Genomic DNA, 19,174 nt, shown 5'->3' on the forward strand with positions numbered 1-19,174 from the left:
TTAAGAGAGATATATATCTCGTGGAGATTAAATTATTTTATCATATACTTCGATTTTGAAAAATATTCGGAAAAGTATACAGAGCAACGCGCGCGAATATTTATATCTGCGTCGTCACAGTCACCGGCGTATTCTACCAATGAAAAAACTATTTACACAATATATTTATCTACTGCTCCAATAGAACCGATAATTCAATAAATTAGTGTCTTTTTTTCTTTGGACCAGAAGGTGTTTGTATATGATATCAGTGCGTGTATCATCGGTAAGTTGAATTTTATAATTTTTGGATTATTTTTGTTTATTGTAAATAAGGAGTATAAAATGGTTTAAAACGAAACAAGGAAATTGAGTTCGAAACATAAATTATATCGGTGGTTGCTAAAAAAATTACTACCTACTATTTGTAAATTAAAATTTGAGCAAAACGAGTCGGGTAAATTCGCAAAATTCATTAATTTTATATATCAAGTGCCTTGTACTAATTGTGACGCTGTCTACATAGGGCAGACATCTCAATATTTAGAAAATAGGTTAAATGATCATTAATATGATAAAAAAAAATAAAACTGCATTAACGAACTTTGAAGTATAAAAAAAAACATAAATTCAATTATAAAGATTCAAAAATCCTTGGAACGGAATCTAATACACGAAAGGAAAAATTAATTTTTCTTATTAGAACAAATTTCTCTTTTGATTTTATTCTTATTTTGATTTCACAACTTTGTTGTGATGTCCACCTAATAATATTCAAATACAGTGGAAATCAAGTTTTATTAACTTTGAAAAGTAACTTCGCGGTTTGAAAACATTCAAACGGAAATTAATGTAATCAAAACGTTATTTAAGTTTTGATCCAATCCCTTGTGAGTGCATTTAACATTTAAGTGAAAAACGGATCCCCGGACTATGCCACAATATTTTAACTGCAGTTATTTTGATGATGGGCCGCTTCACTAGCAACGTTACCGGAAAACCGCAACACGGACGTAGCTATTAAAGTGCCACTGCCATATTTCATTCGAAAAATCGCGCTAATAGTGATTAAAGTCAACATGTCCGTTTTTTAATTATTTTTTATAAAAAAAGATGATCTTGGAAAAGTTATTTTGATATAAAATGTATAAAATTCCAGTTGGGTTCATATTCAAGCGAGAAAGTTGGCAATTTTTTGACGCGGAAGACGACGCAAAACTGTTATCAACTTTAGTTCCATGAGGTATTCAATAAATAATGTTGGTGGATAATCCATCGTTTTAACCCAATGTTCAGTAAGCTCTTGATATAACTATTATTCGTTGGGCAAGAATTTCGCCATTGATCTAAATAGATAATAATCTGACGATGCAAAGTCCGGACTAACTGCTGTCATTTGCTTACCACTAAGCTGTTTGATCTTATTCCACGTAACTTTCGCTTCATCTGTCCATTGTATACCTCGGAAAAGATACCTCGACCATCTGGAATGATGTCGAAGTACACTGAACCTTCATAGTTCCACCAGACACACAACAAGTCTATCCGCTTGAATCGACCTCTCTCCGCGACGGGTTCTGGTACTTGTCCTTTGACTAAGCACTGATTTTCTAAGTTCAGGTTGTTTAATAAGTTACGACATGTATAAATTGAGGTGTAAAAATTTTCACATAATGAAAATCGCTATTACTTATGAGGTAGCCTTTAACTGCCGACATCACCTCTCCATTGTTGGAAAACTTTGATCAACGCGCTATTTTTTTAAATCTGGCAACAGATAATAATCCGAGGGGTGCATGGGGTAGCAATACAAGCTTTAATTCATTAATTTTGGATATCGTAATAACGGATTTGTGAGCTGGTGCATTGTCTTGATGAAACAACATTTTCTTCTTAGCCAAATGCGGCCGTTTTGCTTGGATTCATCGCTCAAACGTTACGATAAGTTCACTTAATACTCGGCGTTGATAGTTTTTTCTTTTTCGAGATATTCAATGAAAATTATCCCGCGCGAAACCCAAAAAACCGACGCCATGACCTTGCCTGCAGATGGAACGATCTCTACCTTCTTTGTAGCTGTTCAGTTCATTGTTTTCATTGTTCTTTGCCTATTATATCTGCTAGCTCGCGTACTTTGAGTCAACGATCATCCAGTACCGCTTTTATTCAACAATTTTTGGAATCGTCACCGCATTTGGTGAACCACTGCGATGCTGGCCTAGTTTAAACTTGATAACTAAGGAGCAGTCTCATCCAGAGTAGAATCTAGATCAGCTTTTATATTGGTTTGGCTAAAGGCCTTTCAAATAAAAGTTTTGTATCACATAACGATGACCAATTTTTCCTATGTTTATAAATCCACTGTAAACGTTCATTATTGATGGCTGCCAAACAAATACTAAACGACATCGTGTCTTCAATGTTTAAACATATGCTGTATAGATTGTGTACTTTCTAAAACAGAAGCTACCGCCATCTCGAGATCAGGCCAGGTACTTCTGGAACTATTCTCGTACAATTAGACACAACTTCCCATCATCAATTTACGAGGGTTGTTTGAAGAGTTTCTAAGAAACATTTTTTCTATAATCATGTCTATTTTTTAACAAAATTTCTTTTTTAGTCTACGCACTTAGTCTAGTGATGTTCTGAACTTTTTAACCCTTCCAAATCATAGTTGTCGTCTGCAGGCGTTTCCGGCTGCAATAGATAACGCCCTCTTCTAATAAAAATCTTTCTCATGCAAATGAAACTTTAAAAATTTTAGTCATGGGTATCATCAAAGTATGAGAAGGTGAATTGTCATCAAACAATGATGTGTAGATAATATTCTTTTGGTATTATTTCACCGATGAACACAATCCCATGACTATTTCACGGTTTTTTAGCTTAGAAAGGCTTTTTCAATCTGCTACATGACAACAATGGTTTTTTCTCTTTCGCGCCAAATTAAATTTTACTTTAGTTATAAAACATCAATTTTCTAAAATTAATCATGTAAATCGTTTCCAGGTATCTTACAAAATGAATTTTTCTATATTTTAATTATAATAATAAACGTAGATTCTTTGTTACTTCCCTCTCTAATGTTATCTTATTAGTGTATTTTGTTTATAAGAGATTCCTTTTCATATTCTTCGCTCTTATTAACTGTAAAACCTGCTGGACTTGGTTGCTTAACAACAACAGCCAACGTTGGCCTTTGCGCTTTTAGTTCTAGGCAATTGAGAGGTTTATTATTTAGTAATTTTGTACTTATACGTTTGTAGAACGGTGTCAAATTTGTTTTCCGACTTTTCGTACTGTTCTTTCACGAACAAACTAGGTAGGATATTTACAAATTCTCAAAGTTTCATTGCCATACACAACAATACAGACATAATGTTTTTTTATAGTTATTTATGATACCAAATAAAATCTGTAAATAAATTCGTGATATATAACCTTGTATTTGTTTATAACTCGAAAAATATCATTTAAAAGCTTTTGAAAGCAAACTATACGTGTTAATATACATTTTAACAAAAGAAATTTTAATACGTCCATCGTCAAGTACGTATATAGGTATTCATTGTATTTATCTATAAAATTAACGACGAAATGTTTTTATAATACCACATAACCTGATTGTTTCGCATTCTCTCAATGTTCATACTAATTTCAAAGTCTGGCAACATCGTTCAAACGTCTACCAGCTCAAGTTGTACATCAATTTTTATAGTTTTAAATCTATAAGGTAAATCCTGTTTTAAGTTATTTAATCTCATAATTTTAAAAAATGTGATAAGTCAAAGTTAGGAAAAAAACACTCGATTTTTTTTAAAAGTAATAAGTATAGTTTTGTGCAACGATGAAATAAATGATTTGAATGATTATGCAGACTAAAGTTAATTGTCAGAATTATTAAAATAATTTGAAACAGTATAGAGTGTATAAAATTATCAAAATGATTCACAATAAAAAAGTATGAGTTTGCTAAATAACGAAATAATGATTTAGATGTTAGATCGAAAACTTAAAATTGAAGTCGGTTCATTGAAAGTATAGTTCTTCCAATATCAATTGCAGTAACAGTTATGCGAGGAGCCATCAATATTTCATAAATACGCACGGCACTCATACCAAATTAAATAATGAAAAATAATGTTCACTCCCCGTATAAATTCTAACAAACCGTCAGTCCTCGTAGACTCATCATCTCCACTTTTTACCAATGAAAACATCGAATCGTAAACATAAATGCATTTCTATTGGGTGAAGACGTATGTACAGAATTTCCTCAAAATTCCTGCCAGAAAGTCTGCGATAAGCAGTAGCGTGGCTAAGTGAGATTTATTTAATTCATAAATTCCTTTAAATAAATAGAAATATGGCGTTCTTTAGACCATGAACGAAAGGAGACAGTGAAATTGCACAGTGTAGTGATAATGAAGACAGATATGAATTTAATAATAAAGATTTAGATACACAAACACAGCAAGTTATTTTGAATATATTCGAATGTTTAAAAAAGGAAAATATTCAGCAAATTTCTTCTTCAGATGAAACATGGTTTGACAGTCACGATGTAGTAAATTTCGATTGGGTTGACAATAGTAAAAATAATAAATTTATAAAATGAGGTATCTACACCTATGGAGGATGAAACAAAATTGTCGGCAAGGGTTTTCAAAATTGATTTAGGAAGAACTATAGTAAGTTATGAATCGCACCCGTTTTATTATCAAACCTTATGTTGGACTTGCTATATTTTTATCTTCCAAATGTTCGTTTCTGATTTTTTGAATCGATTTTATACTACATAAAAACTTTTTATCAGATGTACTACATTATTAAATATCAAAATCGTTATTTGGGTATAAATTTTATTCTTAGATCATGAACGGAAATGGTAGAAAATTAAATTCATATAAATATAACAAACGTCCAGGGCCGGATTAAGCTAGGGGCTTGGGGGGCTATTGCCCCGGGCCCCAGGTCCAAGAGGGCCCCATCATTTGGAAATCATTCTGTATTTTTTGATCTGTTGATACCACAAATCTAACGTATTGATATTATTTTGTGAATTTTGCCGGGTTTTCGAATTCCTTAAGGGGGCCCCGTCATTATTTTAGCCCCGGGCCTTATAAATCTTAATCCGGCCCTGCAAACGTCAATGTTAATGTCACACAATTTTAGTATAATATGTAATGCAAGTACCCCAACGAAAATAATATAGCACACGCATGTCTATGGAACTTGTATTCTGTGAACTTAACCTAAAAATATGTTTATAACTACAGGTAATTTCCTTATCAACCGAATACGATATTTGTTGATATCGGATCAAAATAAAACTTTCGAGTGAGTTAGAGCAGACGCATTCTTCTGTATATACCTACATTTTATATAGAAAACGCTTTACGTTATAAATAAAATGAATATAGATAGATTAAGTCATCTGTAGAATTAAATCGAATTACACGAGATAGGTAATTATTCGACCGTGTTTATATTAGAAATCTAAAGTAAATAAATTGTTGTAGTTGGGAAATTACTTTTTTTTAATATTTTGTTTTATCTTTTACACGCGAATAAGCTTAAGTTAGAACCGAATCATTTATTACGGTCAATATTTAGTACAGGAAACAAATGCAAAATATAACCAGAAGAGTAAAAAGTGTTGTATAACATGTTGAAAATAGGTACACACTTTTGATTATAATTTAAATAAAAAATTGTCTACTAAAACGGGATGGCGGAAGCCAAAAAAAAATTGAGTTTAAGATAAAAAAACAAGTTATGGATACCTTGAGAAACACTTGTGTTTTAATACTTTTCTTTACGATGATTTTCAACTTTTAGTTTGTTTTCCCATACTACAGTAATAAAAAGACAATTTTACGGCCTGGCAAAAAAAGGACAACAGATCATTTTTGTAGGAATTTAATGAACTTACATTTTATAAGAACAGTTCCTTTCTAAGTGTTTCCGTAAAACCCAACTAATTTTGAGGATGTTACAAGATTTTTTTACCACATATTATAACTAATTGTCGATGTCTAGTTTATTTACAAATAAAAACTTGACTCATTCTATATAACGGAAATTTTGGACTGGATTTACGAGCACTTCAAAACGTCTGATTAATCTGGAATTTTGCATAGTTATCAAGAATCAATAACATTATACTAATTTAATAAATTCGTTCTAGCATCATAGCATGAGACACTAGAGTAAGGAAAGGAATCTATTACCCAATTTAAGCGATCAGATTCGTTTACAATTTTGCATTTTTGTCACTGCAGACGACACGTTTTTTTTATGACAGCTATATATTTTTTTCTGACCTCATTTACGTGTTTCTGTTTGAATAACTCAATTCAGGCGACTGTATAAAGGGGGGCTTTACACGCTACGATAAATCGTAGCAATTTATCGTAACGATCAGATTGTTACAATTTATCGTTGCGTGTAAATGGTAGATTGTAGCGATTTATTGGGATTGGAGTTGGAGTGGATGGTTGAAGCCGGCCGGCATCAATTTCTGGAAATCGCAACGATGTGTTGGAACGTGTAAACAGTTACACCAACTTATCGCTACGATTTCACTCGGTGTCCAATCTGCTTTTGAGCTGCAAAGTTGTTTCGTGACAGAGTGTTGTGTTCGGCCGGCAATCATGGAAAATGCAAGTAAACAAACACCTCGTGAATTTTTAATTGAATTCATAGAACTGTATAGAAGTTTTCCCTGTTTGTGGCTCGTTAAGAGCAAAGAATACTCCGACAGGAAAAAAAACCTAGCATATATTGAGTTAGTCAAAAAGTTCAAGGAGTTTGATCCGTTGGCAGATAGAAACACTGTGGTAAAAAAAATTAACGCGTTGCGTACTTCAAACTTCTTCCAGTGGCAAGGAATCGTAAGGTAGCTGAGAGTCTTTCGTGGGGAGATACCGCTTTCCTCATAACAGTATCACTTTTCGCAATAAACGGAGAGACTAAACTTAGCAGTTCAACATAGGTCTCTTCGTCCATTCTCAAATAATTTCGCCAGTCATTTGGTTCATTTTGTAATTCTTTCAATAAGTTAATATGAGAGAAATCCTTTCTCTTTAGCAACCACTCCCGGCTCCACTGTGTTCTTGGTTTTCGTGGCTTCTTCACCTTTCTCACTAAACAACCGATGTACAGCGACAACAACACTATTTCCTCCATGGTAAAGCTTTACTGTGGTCAATAGCGGTAGGTAAAGTGACATTTGACAAGAAATAATTACAATTTGTCGTAACGTGTAACCAGTGCACTATTTGTTGGAGCAATAAATCGTTCCGATAAATTGCTACGATTTATCGTAGCGTGTAAAGCCCCCTTAACGATTGCATTTAACTCCTATTAGGTTGGGCTAAACAAGAATCTAAACATTCGCCTTTTGGTATACCAATGATTAGGACGGAACCAAAAAATCATGTACAAAAGGCGTCACTAGCAAGTTCAAACACATTGTCCAGTACCCAAACTTGTCATCTGCCAACAGACCTACATAGTGCCGAACTGCCTGTGCCAAAGCTTGCAAATCAAGCAAAAAGTCAGGATTCTATTTTTAGACCGGAATTTGTTCTTTGTCAACCCGATAAAGTATCTCAAGAAAGTGACTAAAGTTATGTACCTTCTACTTCAAAAGAACCGCATTTATTGATTTAAACGATTTACTACGTGATTTAAATTTGTCTAAAAAGCAAGCTGAGCTTTTGGGGTCTAGATTGAACGACTGGAATTCACTTTCTTCTGGTACGAAAATTTATTTTTTCCTACATCGTAACGATAAAATGAAACCTTACTTTTCTAAAGCAGATGATTTAGTTTTAGTCTATTGTAATAACATTCCTGTAGTGATGAATTTATTGTGTTTTAAACATGATTCGAGTCACTGGATTTGTTCATTCATTTAGCAGTGTTGCTATAGAACTGAAGCATCAGTGCAGGTTGCCCATGGTTCTGATATGAAAAAATTCTTACGAAAACATGAAGTTCCTTCTTGGAAGAATTACATACAGTGAACATGTTTAGAAAACTGCTCTTTTGCTTTGGTTACAGCTTGGGTTACATAAAATGTTGCTGTTCCATTTGCAAATAGGACAGCAGATACATAAAAAGTTACTTCACATAAAAAGTATGACCCAAGCGTAGATCATTTACTCCAGGGCAGAAGAATGTTAAAAATGATCCTTTGGTAAACCCTAACACCACCGTTGCATATCAAGCTCCACCCGATGAAAAATTTTGCAAAAGCTATGCCTGAAGATGGTAGTGGATTCTTATACGTGAAAGAGAAATTTCCCAAACCCAGCGAGGCAAAAACTGAAAAGGGAATATTTATTGGTCCACAAATACGGAAACTAATGAAGGATACAAGCAAACAAAAGTTAAAGGGGACAGCAGCCAAATCTCACCTCGAGATTAAACAGGATGTTCCGGGACTTGATCAAGAAAATTTGGGAGTGGGAAAATGATGCCGTGACATAAAAAATTTTCTTCATACGACCCCTAGTTATAGGCTTTTAACGTATATTTTATAAATTATATATTATAAATTTTTAATGGATGATTACGTATGTTCATGTTGATGAAATAAATAATTATACACTACTATCTGAAGGTTAACAATCCGTAACTTTTAGGGACAACTTGTACAATCTAAAGATATCAAAAATGATTTTTTTAACAAAAAGGTATTCTTTGTTTAACTCGATAAATTTTATGGTTTAGGAGATATGTAGATTTTTAAATCGTTGTACATGCCAAGGAAACCGTTCGCCATAACGAGACATTCTAAAGAAAATTATTATAAATTGTAATTATTCATTAAAAACACTTACAGGACATATTACCACACAATCAAACATTTCTTGGAGCACTAATGAATAAATAAATAAACATTTGTACTCCATACTATCTAATATAATATTACTGGCATAAAGAAAACTTAATAATTATTTTTCATGAACGCTTTCCGGGCAGAAGTTTACCGCACTATAGAAATTTTGTTAGAGTTGATTGCGGTTTGTCTACAAAAATTAAGTGAACCATTATTTTTTCTAAAATAATTATACACCTGCTTTGGAGAAAAATGCATTAGATGCAGTTGATGCTAATCCCACAAATAGCGCACGCAAAATGTCACTACAATTTAACGTATCTGTTTACTGATGAAGCTGGTTTCACACGAGACGGATTTATTAATTTCCGTAATTTACATTTATGGGTAAATGAAAGTCCTCACGGTACAATTCAAACAAAGAATCAACATCCTGAATGATTAGTGATACTTAGAATTTCTCCAAAATAATTTCCTCCTCATGTTATGTGATATTCCTTTAAACTTTCGCAGAGACATGTGGTTCATACACTTCCTAAATGATGTAAAAAATCATCTTAATACATTTTTCCTAATGTGGATTGGTCGGGGAGGTCCAATTGCATGGCTACCACGTTTCCTTGAGTTAAATAAAGATAATACTCATTATTCTTCCAGGGTATTTCCGATCAAAGTACAATCTGGAAACCTATAAGCAACTATCAGCTGTTAAATGGGTTGTCAAGTAAAGCAGCGTTGCCATTTCAAAGTAGCGAACTTCTAAGAAAACTTTCTGTTATAAACTCTTGTTTTTGGTTCTTCTTCCATAGTACAAGACTCAAGGATATCTATTGAAGTGAATGTAAAAAATTACGTACCAACTACGAAATTAAATTTTTCCTAATGTTGTTGGTTGAAATGATTAGATCTAATTGTGATGTTGACAATTAGGTGATCAAACATTAGCTGCCCGAGCTTACATAATTTGATACAAAAATATTTAGGTAGAGATACATTTTTAATTGTCAGATGTACGTGAAAATTTATTTCTGTTAGATTTTTTATATAAACGAATAAATTGAATTATTTCTTTCACTATTTGGACAATTTATCAACTCCCACAAATTACGAAATTCTTGTTCCTGAAATAAGTACATAAACCGGATGTCCCAATAATAACCAATGCGGAAAGCTTAATTGAATATAAATAATTTAATAAACAAAATTTTATTAAATCAATCTTATTGCGGGACATAACAAAAATAATTACCGTATTTTTCTAAAAATTCTACAAATATATAATACGAGGTTTGCTACTTAAGCTTGGAGATATGGCAACACTGATGTGAATATGTCAAATATGACATTAATGGTGAACGTACTCACAACATGTTGTCATACGAGTGCTATTTGGGTTGTCAAAAAGTGGAACGTTTTCGTGCGATGGTTTTCTATGACTTTCGACGTGGATTAAACCAACCAATTTCGTGAAGGTCGTCCAAAATCGGCTGTTGTGCCAGAAAACATCGATGATGCGCGTAATAGTATATTACATAACGAGTTTGGAAAGTACTACATTTCGTACTAGTTACTGAAACCTAACGAGTGCGAAATACACTTTCCAACGAATTGTGTACACTATTTTTCCAAGACCACGTAAAAAATTCTTCAAAAAAACGTTTTTTTTAATAAGAAAGTTAATTAAACAATATCACACATGTGTTGAAAAGTATTTCAACACACGTGTTGATAAGTATACAAACACGTGTGCTGAAAAGTTAAAAAATCCTACAACAGTTATTTGTATGCCAAGAACTGAAAGTGCTACTTTGTTGGAATTATAAACATTTTATTTATTGAACAATATAATGTACATAATGATATTTGCAATGTCAATATTAATTTATTAATTATTGGCAAAAAGTAATGTTGATTGTGCCTCCAAGACAATTATTAATATAGTATTGGATGCCGATGGAATATGTACGTTTCTACCAGATGTTGATGGAATCTCTGTAAATGTGTTTGTGTCTTAGATAGAATTTGTTGATTGATCGGTATTAGTGGTGGAAGACAGTTATGCGAAATCATCGAAGTGAACCTGTCAACTGTCAACATCGAAGTGGCTGAAGTGTCATTTAAGAAAGTTGAATTTGTTTACTCTAGAGCGTCCCGAAAGTGTACGTAACTGTCACTTTCACTGCATGGAACACGCAAAACGCAACTTTCGGTATGTAAATGAATACAGAACGAACAACTTTCAGATGGTGTCGTCTAAAAAATATTTTTTATTTTGTAATAGTAGAGATGACAAAAACGAAAAGAATGATTATGAAATATTTTATAACTAAAGAACAGAAAAAGAAACAATAGAACATTAAATTTTTTGTAACTATATTAGATACCTAACAAGAACTGAATAATTATTAATTATTTTGTTTTACTTTTTTTCTGAGACGTTATAAAAGTTAAATGTAAAGTTTTTATTATAACAATTACTAGCAGTGGATTTTGTAATGTTGCATTATTGCATATATTGCAGTATGTTGTTCAGCATTTTGCTCAACACTATGCTCAATGTTTCTATTTGCAGCTGTTTTATTTAATGTGCTTGAGTAGCTAATAGGATTCATTATTTTATTAGCAGTCATTAATCTATTAGTTGCAGAGTTATCTATGAACTGCTCAGCCACGGTAGAGAATCCTCCGTGGCTTTTTAATGCAGCAAGATCTACCCCTGCATCTACCAACATTGTGTGAAATAAGCTACTTTCTTAGGTAAACATGAGTGTTCAATCTATCATTTTCATAAGTGGAAAACACTAATATAACCTAAAATATAAAAATCATATTGTCTACTTCTTCAGTTTTCTTAAATTTGGCCTTTTGCTTTTCGGTACCTAGCCAGATTCATATTATATTCGCGCGTTCCCTCTATCGTTCGAAAACCATTTATAACATAAGAAAAACAATACATTTGCATATATGTAATACTTCTATCAATTTCATATTTCGGAAAGGAAAATGGATATTACAAATCGTCATGAGAGATACCATGAGATTGAGGCATTAGTTCCACTCGTTTATATTTAATATTGCATGAACATTAAGCATAATTTGCTCAAAAAACAAGCTGGTGTCGATTGGTACGAAGAAATACTAAAAAAATTGAATCGCGGTGCTTCAAAAGAAGTCTATGAGATCATGACAAACGACGAATCATGGATCTGCATATGAACCCCAAACTAAACAATGATCGATTGTATGGTCTTTCAAGAAGAGCCAAATACTACTACAAAGCTGAATATGCTAGATAGATTGTGTACTTTTTAATACAGTGGCATTTTTCAAGCAACTACCGTCATCTTTAAGTCAGGTCAGGACCATCCTCGTACTGGCGCCATCTGGGGGAGTATTTATCGAACTACACTCGTAAATAATTGTAACTAGAAAACTGTAATCAGATTGCAGTTCTTTGCATTATATGCAAAATTTGAAAAAATTATAATTACATATTCAATGCTTCTAAATGGTCTTGGGTTTAGGTCTCTAATTTTTTTAATAAGTTTTGAGAGATTGATAAAAAATTGAGGTTTCGACTTAACTTCAGTCTTTTTTAAAATATTAAAATATAATATAACCGAAAAGAATCAATAACATTTAGAAGCATTAATATATCAAAGGTATAAAAAATAAGAAATTAAAGAAATTTATTACATATTTATAGGGTCAATAACGTCAGCTGTGACGCCGCTAACATAAAAACATAATAAATGTTATGAAATCTTGTTTTCCACACAACTTGTAGTATATTTCCAATTCCAATATGTCTTATCTTAAAACCATCTATAATACCTTTTATTTATTTTTATAATTGCTTAATCGGATATATGTTTATCTGAATCAATAGCGAATAACAAAAATAGTAAAAATGAATCTAAAATGAAACTTTTTGTTTTAACTTTATTCCAGCATAGAAACAACGTTTTTTCGATACAGGAAATTTTTGTTGAATTTTATAATTTAAATGATTAATGTATTCCGTTTGGTTACTGTTTAACATCAATTACAATGTTTAGTCAAAGGTCAGAAAACGACTTATTTATAGGTTAATCTCGATTTAATTTAAGCCTAACAAGCTCGAAGTTTCTTTTTAATTATAAAAAAATTCTGTTTCAGTGAAAAAAAGAATTAATTTACCACATACTGATACATTGATCTCAATCACTTCGCTATCAAATTGATCTTTGCCCTAATGTCATTAACAGTGAACATAAATAAACACAAACTTTATATATTCTATTAATTTCTATTGACAGTATAAACCATTGAATTAAAAGTGAAAAAAAAGTTTGGTACTTAGGAATGTTGTTGCATATGGCGGACGAAAATATCCGCTTTACGTAAATATAAAATAATATAAAAATCATATTGTCTACTTCTTCAGTTTTCTTAAATTTGGCCTTTTGCCTTTCGGTACCTAGCCAGATTCAGATTGTATTCGCGCATTCCCTCTATCGTTCGAAAACCATTTATAACATAAGAAAAAGATGCATTTCAATACATGTATGTTTTGCATATATGTAATACTCCTATAAGTTTGGTACTCAGGATTGTTATTGCATATGGCGGACGAAAATATCCGCTTTACCATAGGCGTGCTTAATAAAAATGATTCTGCTCTAAATAATATAAAAAATAAACAGAAACCAGAAAACAAATTATTGTCTTATAAATGAGAAAAATATTATGATTTTCTAATGGACTAACGTCGTGTAGCATCATTATAATTATTTTTAAATTATTACTCTTAATTTAATTAATTGGTTTATTAATTTTTATCTTTTTGAAATTATTTATCTCGCGTCTTGACAATGATTCGGTTATAATAAATACAGGGTTGTCCGGTACTTGATGAAAATAATAAAAAATTTCTTATGCGACACCTCCTTTTCTGAGTTATAGGCACTTAAAGTTGCGAAACTAGAACTTAAATTTAAGTATATTTTCCAAATTATGCATTCGAACATTATGAATATTTAATTGATGATTACGTATGTCCATGTAGTGTGTTTGACAGAATAAATAATTCTACACTATTATCTGAAGGCCAGGGGCGGCTCATGCCAATGGTTACCAATCCGTAAACTTTTACAGGGACAATCTGTACAATCTAAAGATAGCAAAAATGAATTTTTCAATAGATTTGTTAACAAAAAGGTAACTTTGTTTAACTCGATAAATTTTATGGTTTAGGAGACATGTAGATTTTTAAATCGTGGTACTTGCCAAGGAAACCGTTCACCATAAAGAGACATTATGAAGAAAATTATCATAAATTGTATTTATTTATTGAAAATACTTACATGGGGTATTAAAATACAATCAAACATTTCCAATTGCATTGCATACTGTCGAAAATCGTGTTACTTACAAGAGGAAAATATTGAAAAGTAGAAAAAATTAGTTGGTAAGCCTACAACTACAAAACTATAATAAATGTTCGAACGTACCAGGGTATGCTCTGTGGGTACACCAGCATTGGTTGCCAGAAGTGTTCCGCAGATCGAAAATAAATTGCGAGTTCAAATCTCATGTTTTGGAGGTACCTCGGCCCTTGTGGAAAAAATGCTTCGACAATTGGTTCAACAAATATTTGTTTTTATTTTTTTAGTAGCAATTTAATGACAATCACTACGCCTGAACGAGTGTGAACTAGTACATTTTCCTTTGAAAACGTGAACAGTTTTTTTGTGATAGATATCTAGGATTCAATTTTTAGTTCGGTTTGGCCTTTGGCCTCAGAATTTATTCGAAATAGTGATAACTTTCATACAGCGGATAACATATATAACATGCATTTCGACAGAAGAAAAAATTAATGAATCTGGACAATTTCGCTTAAGAAAAATGAAAATGAAAGATTCGAATATCTACATAATGAAAGTGATATTTATCACGCTTTATTTAACTCACTGAATGTACACAAACTTTGTAATCAATATTACATTAACTTCCTGTTAATATTCAAGTTCGAAATTTTGCATTCTAATTTATTTGTATTGATAAAACATTATACAATTGAAATATTTACTAATTAACAAGTCAATTAGTAGAAATTAATTTGATGTCAATAATATTGTTTTCAAACTTACTTCTATTCGTTCATTTAGTCTTCCGTACTCATTTAAATAACTAACTATTATATGAAAAATTGATGCTATTACATTTTATACGAGGATGTACAGAAGTACCTGTCCTGACCTAAAGGCGGCGATAGTTGCTTGAAAAATACCCCTGTACACAATCTACACAGCAAATGTTTCAAATTTGAAGACGCAACGTTGTTTGGATCATCAATAATGAACGTTTACAGTGAATTTATAAACATGGAAAAAAATGGTCATCAGCATCGCAGTGGTAGACCAAATGAGGTGTCGACTCCAGAAATGTTGAAGAAAATCCATAAAGCGGTACTGGATGATCATCGATTGAAAGTGCCCGAGCTAGCAGACATAGTAGGCATTCCAAAAAGTGCGGTATATCACATATTAAATGAAAATTTGGATACGAGAAAGCTATGAGCAAGATGGGTGCCGCGTTTGTTCACAATGGGACAAAAACGGTGTCTTGAAGATGTTCCCATCGAGGCAATGTTCCATAGTATTTTTGCGCCGTTTTATAACCATATCTTCACACCCGAAACAACTCCACCGGCTCCAAAGAAGGCAAAGACAGTTCTATCTGTTGGCAAGGTCATGTCGGTTTTTTGGAACTTGGAATAATTTTCATTGACTATCTTGAAAAAGGCGAGTGTTATTTGAGCTTATTATAACGTTTGAGCGAAGAAATCAAGCAAAAGCAACTGCATTTAGCCAAGAAGGAAGTGTTGTTTGATCAAGTAAATGCACCAGCTCACCCATCCGTTATTGCAGTGGCCAAAATTAATGAATTAAAGTTTGAATTACTACCTCTTGCATCCTATTCGACAGATTCAGCCTCCTCAGATTATTTTCTGTCTCCAGACTAAAAAAAAAAAAGGTTCAGTGGCTAAAGACTTTTCAACAATGAAGAGGTGATGTCGCCAGTTAATGACTATTTTGAGGAGCTTGACGACTCTTAAGCAAAGTATTAAGAAAAATAATATTTAATATTCTTCTAATTGTGGATTTATTGAGGCATGGTGTGTATTTAGAAAAATATACGACGAAGACACGAAAAAAGACAAGTTTTAATTCGTTTTAGTGCTCAAAACTACCCCAAACAAATTACGCAGCAAGGCAATATAACTATGTATGGCAATTAAAGTGGTATAGAGGTTAGAAATCTCTACTTATCATGGTTTTTATCATTTTATTATCAATTTCTTTAATATAACTAAACATTTAGACATTCCGTTTCACACTCTTGTTCAGTTATCCTAAAAGGTTTTACAATTTCTTTAAATTTTTCAAAAGGACAGTCGAAATTACATTCTTTGAATCGAATATTTCTCAACATCGTACTATTTTTAAAATAAACGTTCAAAAATTCCGTATTTTTTTCTCGTCTAAGTTCAAACATGAGAGTAGAAGCGTATTCTGTCCAAGTACCATCGTAAATTTGTAGAGTATTCATTAGATGAGCTAAAGTACTGTCGTGTACGGAAAGCATTAATAATTTTTGCGAATTTGTTGGATCTTTTATAACGTCTTCGAAAAATGAGGTTATGTAGTTAATTAAAGGACCAGATTTTAATCTAGCCAAAGCGGTGTTGTTCGTTTCCAATACGAATACTTGGATCAACAGTGGCAAAGTACTTACAGGAAATACTTTCTTACTCCAATTGGGTAAAGTTAAATTAAAGTAATCTTCAATAAAAAATGTGTCGTGGACAAAAGTTGCATCATCTAAAGTTGATATGTTTTCACCGATATTCTTAGTTAAATAATCAAACAGGCATTTTGAGTCGGACATAAGTTTCTTATAATAATACGTATCTTTTAATTCTTCGAAAAGTTTTTCGTACTTTTTACATTTTCTTTTATTCGATATTAAAACGTCTTGTTCTATAGGAGAAGTGTGGATCGGTATCGGTTGCCATGGTATATTAGAATTCCAAATTTGTTCTCCTTTCGGTGGAAAAAGTCCCGCTAAATTCACAGCGGCGGACATTAAACATCTATCTTTATTGGAAGACAATACTCTTAAGAAATTAGGATCGTATTTTTCTGGTATAAATTCACTATATCGTTGACGATACCATAACCCGAGCGAATATTGTTGTTGTTTACCTAATTTTGTTAATTGTGATAATCCTTCGGGCCATATTTCCGCTATTCTTGATTTATAAGGGTCCGAATCGAATACTTTTCGAGGTGCTCGGCTTCCATGTCGAAATAACAGCGTTAAAGAAATTAATTCACTCGATTCACAACCGATAAAAAACAGAAACACTATCGATAGAAACAAGAAACGAAACATGATTACGTTAAATAACAATATAAACTGATCTGAAATATACGTGGGCAATTTTGTTACTGATATTTTAATTATTCTAGTTTGATAAGTAAATTACACTATTACCAAGTAATTGTTAATGGATTTATTCAAGATGTTAACGGCATTTGAAAGCTTTTGAATATTTATGGTTTCTTTCCACGCGTAATTTTTCAGTTCCAACAAAAATAATTTTTATTTAAATTTACTCGGAATAATTTTGATGTTTAAGTGACTGACAACGACATTTGTATTTTGACTTCAATAGATATTAATATTCTCAAGGATAAACGTCGCACGAGAACGATTTGACGGAAGAAAACTTTTCAATACAAACTAAAAAAAAATAGTATACAGGGTGTTAGTATATTTCTTCCAGATCAATACGCACGGCACTCATCTTATATATTAAAAAAATTGATAATGTCTTCACATGGATTTAAAGCGTCTGGATCTGGTGAACATTCAACTTCCGGCATCCTGCAATAAATTAACCAAATCTAATTGATTCCTATATCTTATATATTAAAAACATTGATGATTTCCATTCCGAGTCCGTTCAGGCGTTCTACCCAACCGATTTGCTTAATTTTTTTTTCAATGAAAGGTATTGATGCACAAATCAGCCATCAACCATCGGATTTCATCTAATTTTCACCATTCTCAAGTTATACTCAAATGCGATTTCCCCCTGTACAATTCTTATGGGAGTTTTTCACATACACACGTTCTATCCTCAATATCTCAGGTTCTATTCAAGATAGAGACTTCGTTTCGGTTTAAGAACACTAGCTGAAACACCTTCTTTCTTTTAAGTTGTTGAACACTTAAATCGGTTGAGTTGGAGAGGAGCTAGGCGCGGAGATTCAATGTGGAGTTATGGATTTTTGTAGGTTTTTGGCAATTTTTCTACATTCAAAGATCTATATCTCACGTTCTAATATAGCTACAGAGTTCGTTTTGGTTTAAGAATACTCGCTGAAATACCTTCTTTCTTTTGAGTTTTTGAACACTTAAATCGGTTGAGTTGGAGAGGAGCTAGGCGCGGACTTTCAATGTGGAGTTATGGATTTTTGTAGGTTTTTGGCAATTTTTCTACATTCAAAGATCTATATCTCAGGTTCTATATTTAGCTACGGAGTTCATTTTGGTTTAAGAATTTATTGAGCAAATAACAATTAGAGGATGATTGTGATAATCCATTGTAGTCTCATATTGATATCCAGTACCATTGAATACCGAGCACATGAAATTTCGCTGGCGCGTGGTATCTATTTCTGCTCGAACAATTCTCCTAGTCTGTGATTGTTCTGGCGTTTCTATCGTTCTTCTAGCTACCCGCTGCTGAACATGTCTTTCACCCCGGACGTGGGGTCTGAAGAGGTGTTACAGCAGCTCTGAAATCATTTTGTCGCCTTGCTTGCTGTTGTCTTGAAGACTTTTGCTGCACGGGCCCGTGACTAATTTTTAGGTAATGTAGATTTACGCTTCCGAGGCATTTCTTAGACACACGCTTTCAGTGACAGTTGAAAATAACAACCTTAAAAATTAGATAAATAGCTATTGACTTGACCGTCGATAATATAGTATTTAGGGTTTGAACTTCATCACTGTATGTTAGATGGCACTAAGTTACAAAATGTTGATATTTGGTGACAAAATTCTTTCTTATTTTTATGGATTTGGATATGGATTTAATAATAAAGATTTAGATACACAAACACAGCAAGTTATTTTGAATATATTCGAATGTTTAAAAAAGGAAAATATTCAGCAAATCTGATAATGCAATCGTAATAAGAATTGCCGAATTAACTAGAGTAAATAAATTTACCATTTTTCGAGTAGTTACGAAAGGGGTTACTGGGGATCATTCGAAGAACT

The 19,174-nt window shown here is 32.5% G+C and overlaps 2 protein-coding genes across 3 annotated transcripts in view; one reads left to right on the forward strand and one right to left on the reverse strand.

Moving 5' to 3' along the window:
* Window positions 1–115: 115 nt before the first annotated feature.
* Window positions 116–19,174, forward strand: part of LOC130892854 (lutropin-choriogonadotropic hormone receptor) — a 46,124-nt gene continuing 27,065 nt past the window's right edge. The window contains exon 1 of the mRNA XM_057798530.1: window positions 116–265. Coding sequence (XP_057654513.1) covers window positions 242–265 — 24 coding nt within the window. The 5' untranslated portion in view covers window positions 116–241. The remainder of the gene's footprint in view (window positions 266–19,174) is intronic.
* On the reverse strand, window positions 10,644–17,530 carry LOC130892855 (prostatic acid phosphatase-like). 2 transcript variants are annotated; one of them, XM_057798532.1, is made up of 2 exons: window positions 16,616–17,530; window positions 10,644–11,086 (listed from the first exon to the last, which is right to left on the reverse strand). In XM_057798532.1, exons 1-2 carry the CDS (start codon window positions 17,273–17,275, stop codon window positions 10,970–10,972), a joined length of 777 nt encoding a protein of 258 aa, XP_057654515.1. In that variant the 5' UTR covers window positions 17,276–17,530; the 3' UTR covers window positions 10,644–10,969. The 2 variants fall into 2 exon arrangements, with proteins under 2 accessions (XP_057654515.1, XP_057654514.1); XM_057798531.1 differs by lacking the exon at window positions 10,644–11,086 and having other exon boundaries at window positions 16,146–17,530.

The sequence above is a fragment of the Diorhabda carinulata genome, chromosome 4, assembly GCF_026250575.1.
Source record: "Diorhabda carinulata isolate Delta chromosome 4, icDioCari1.1, whole genome shotgun sequence".
Taxonomy (NCBI): domain Eukaryota; kingdom Metazoa; phylum Arthropoda; class Insecta; order Coleoptera; family Chrysomelidae; genus Diorhabda; species Diorhabda carinulata.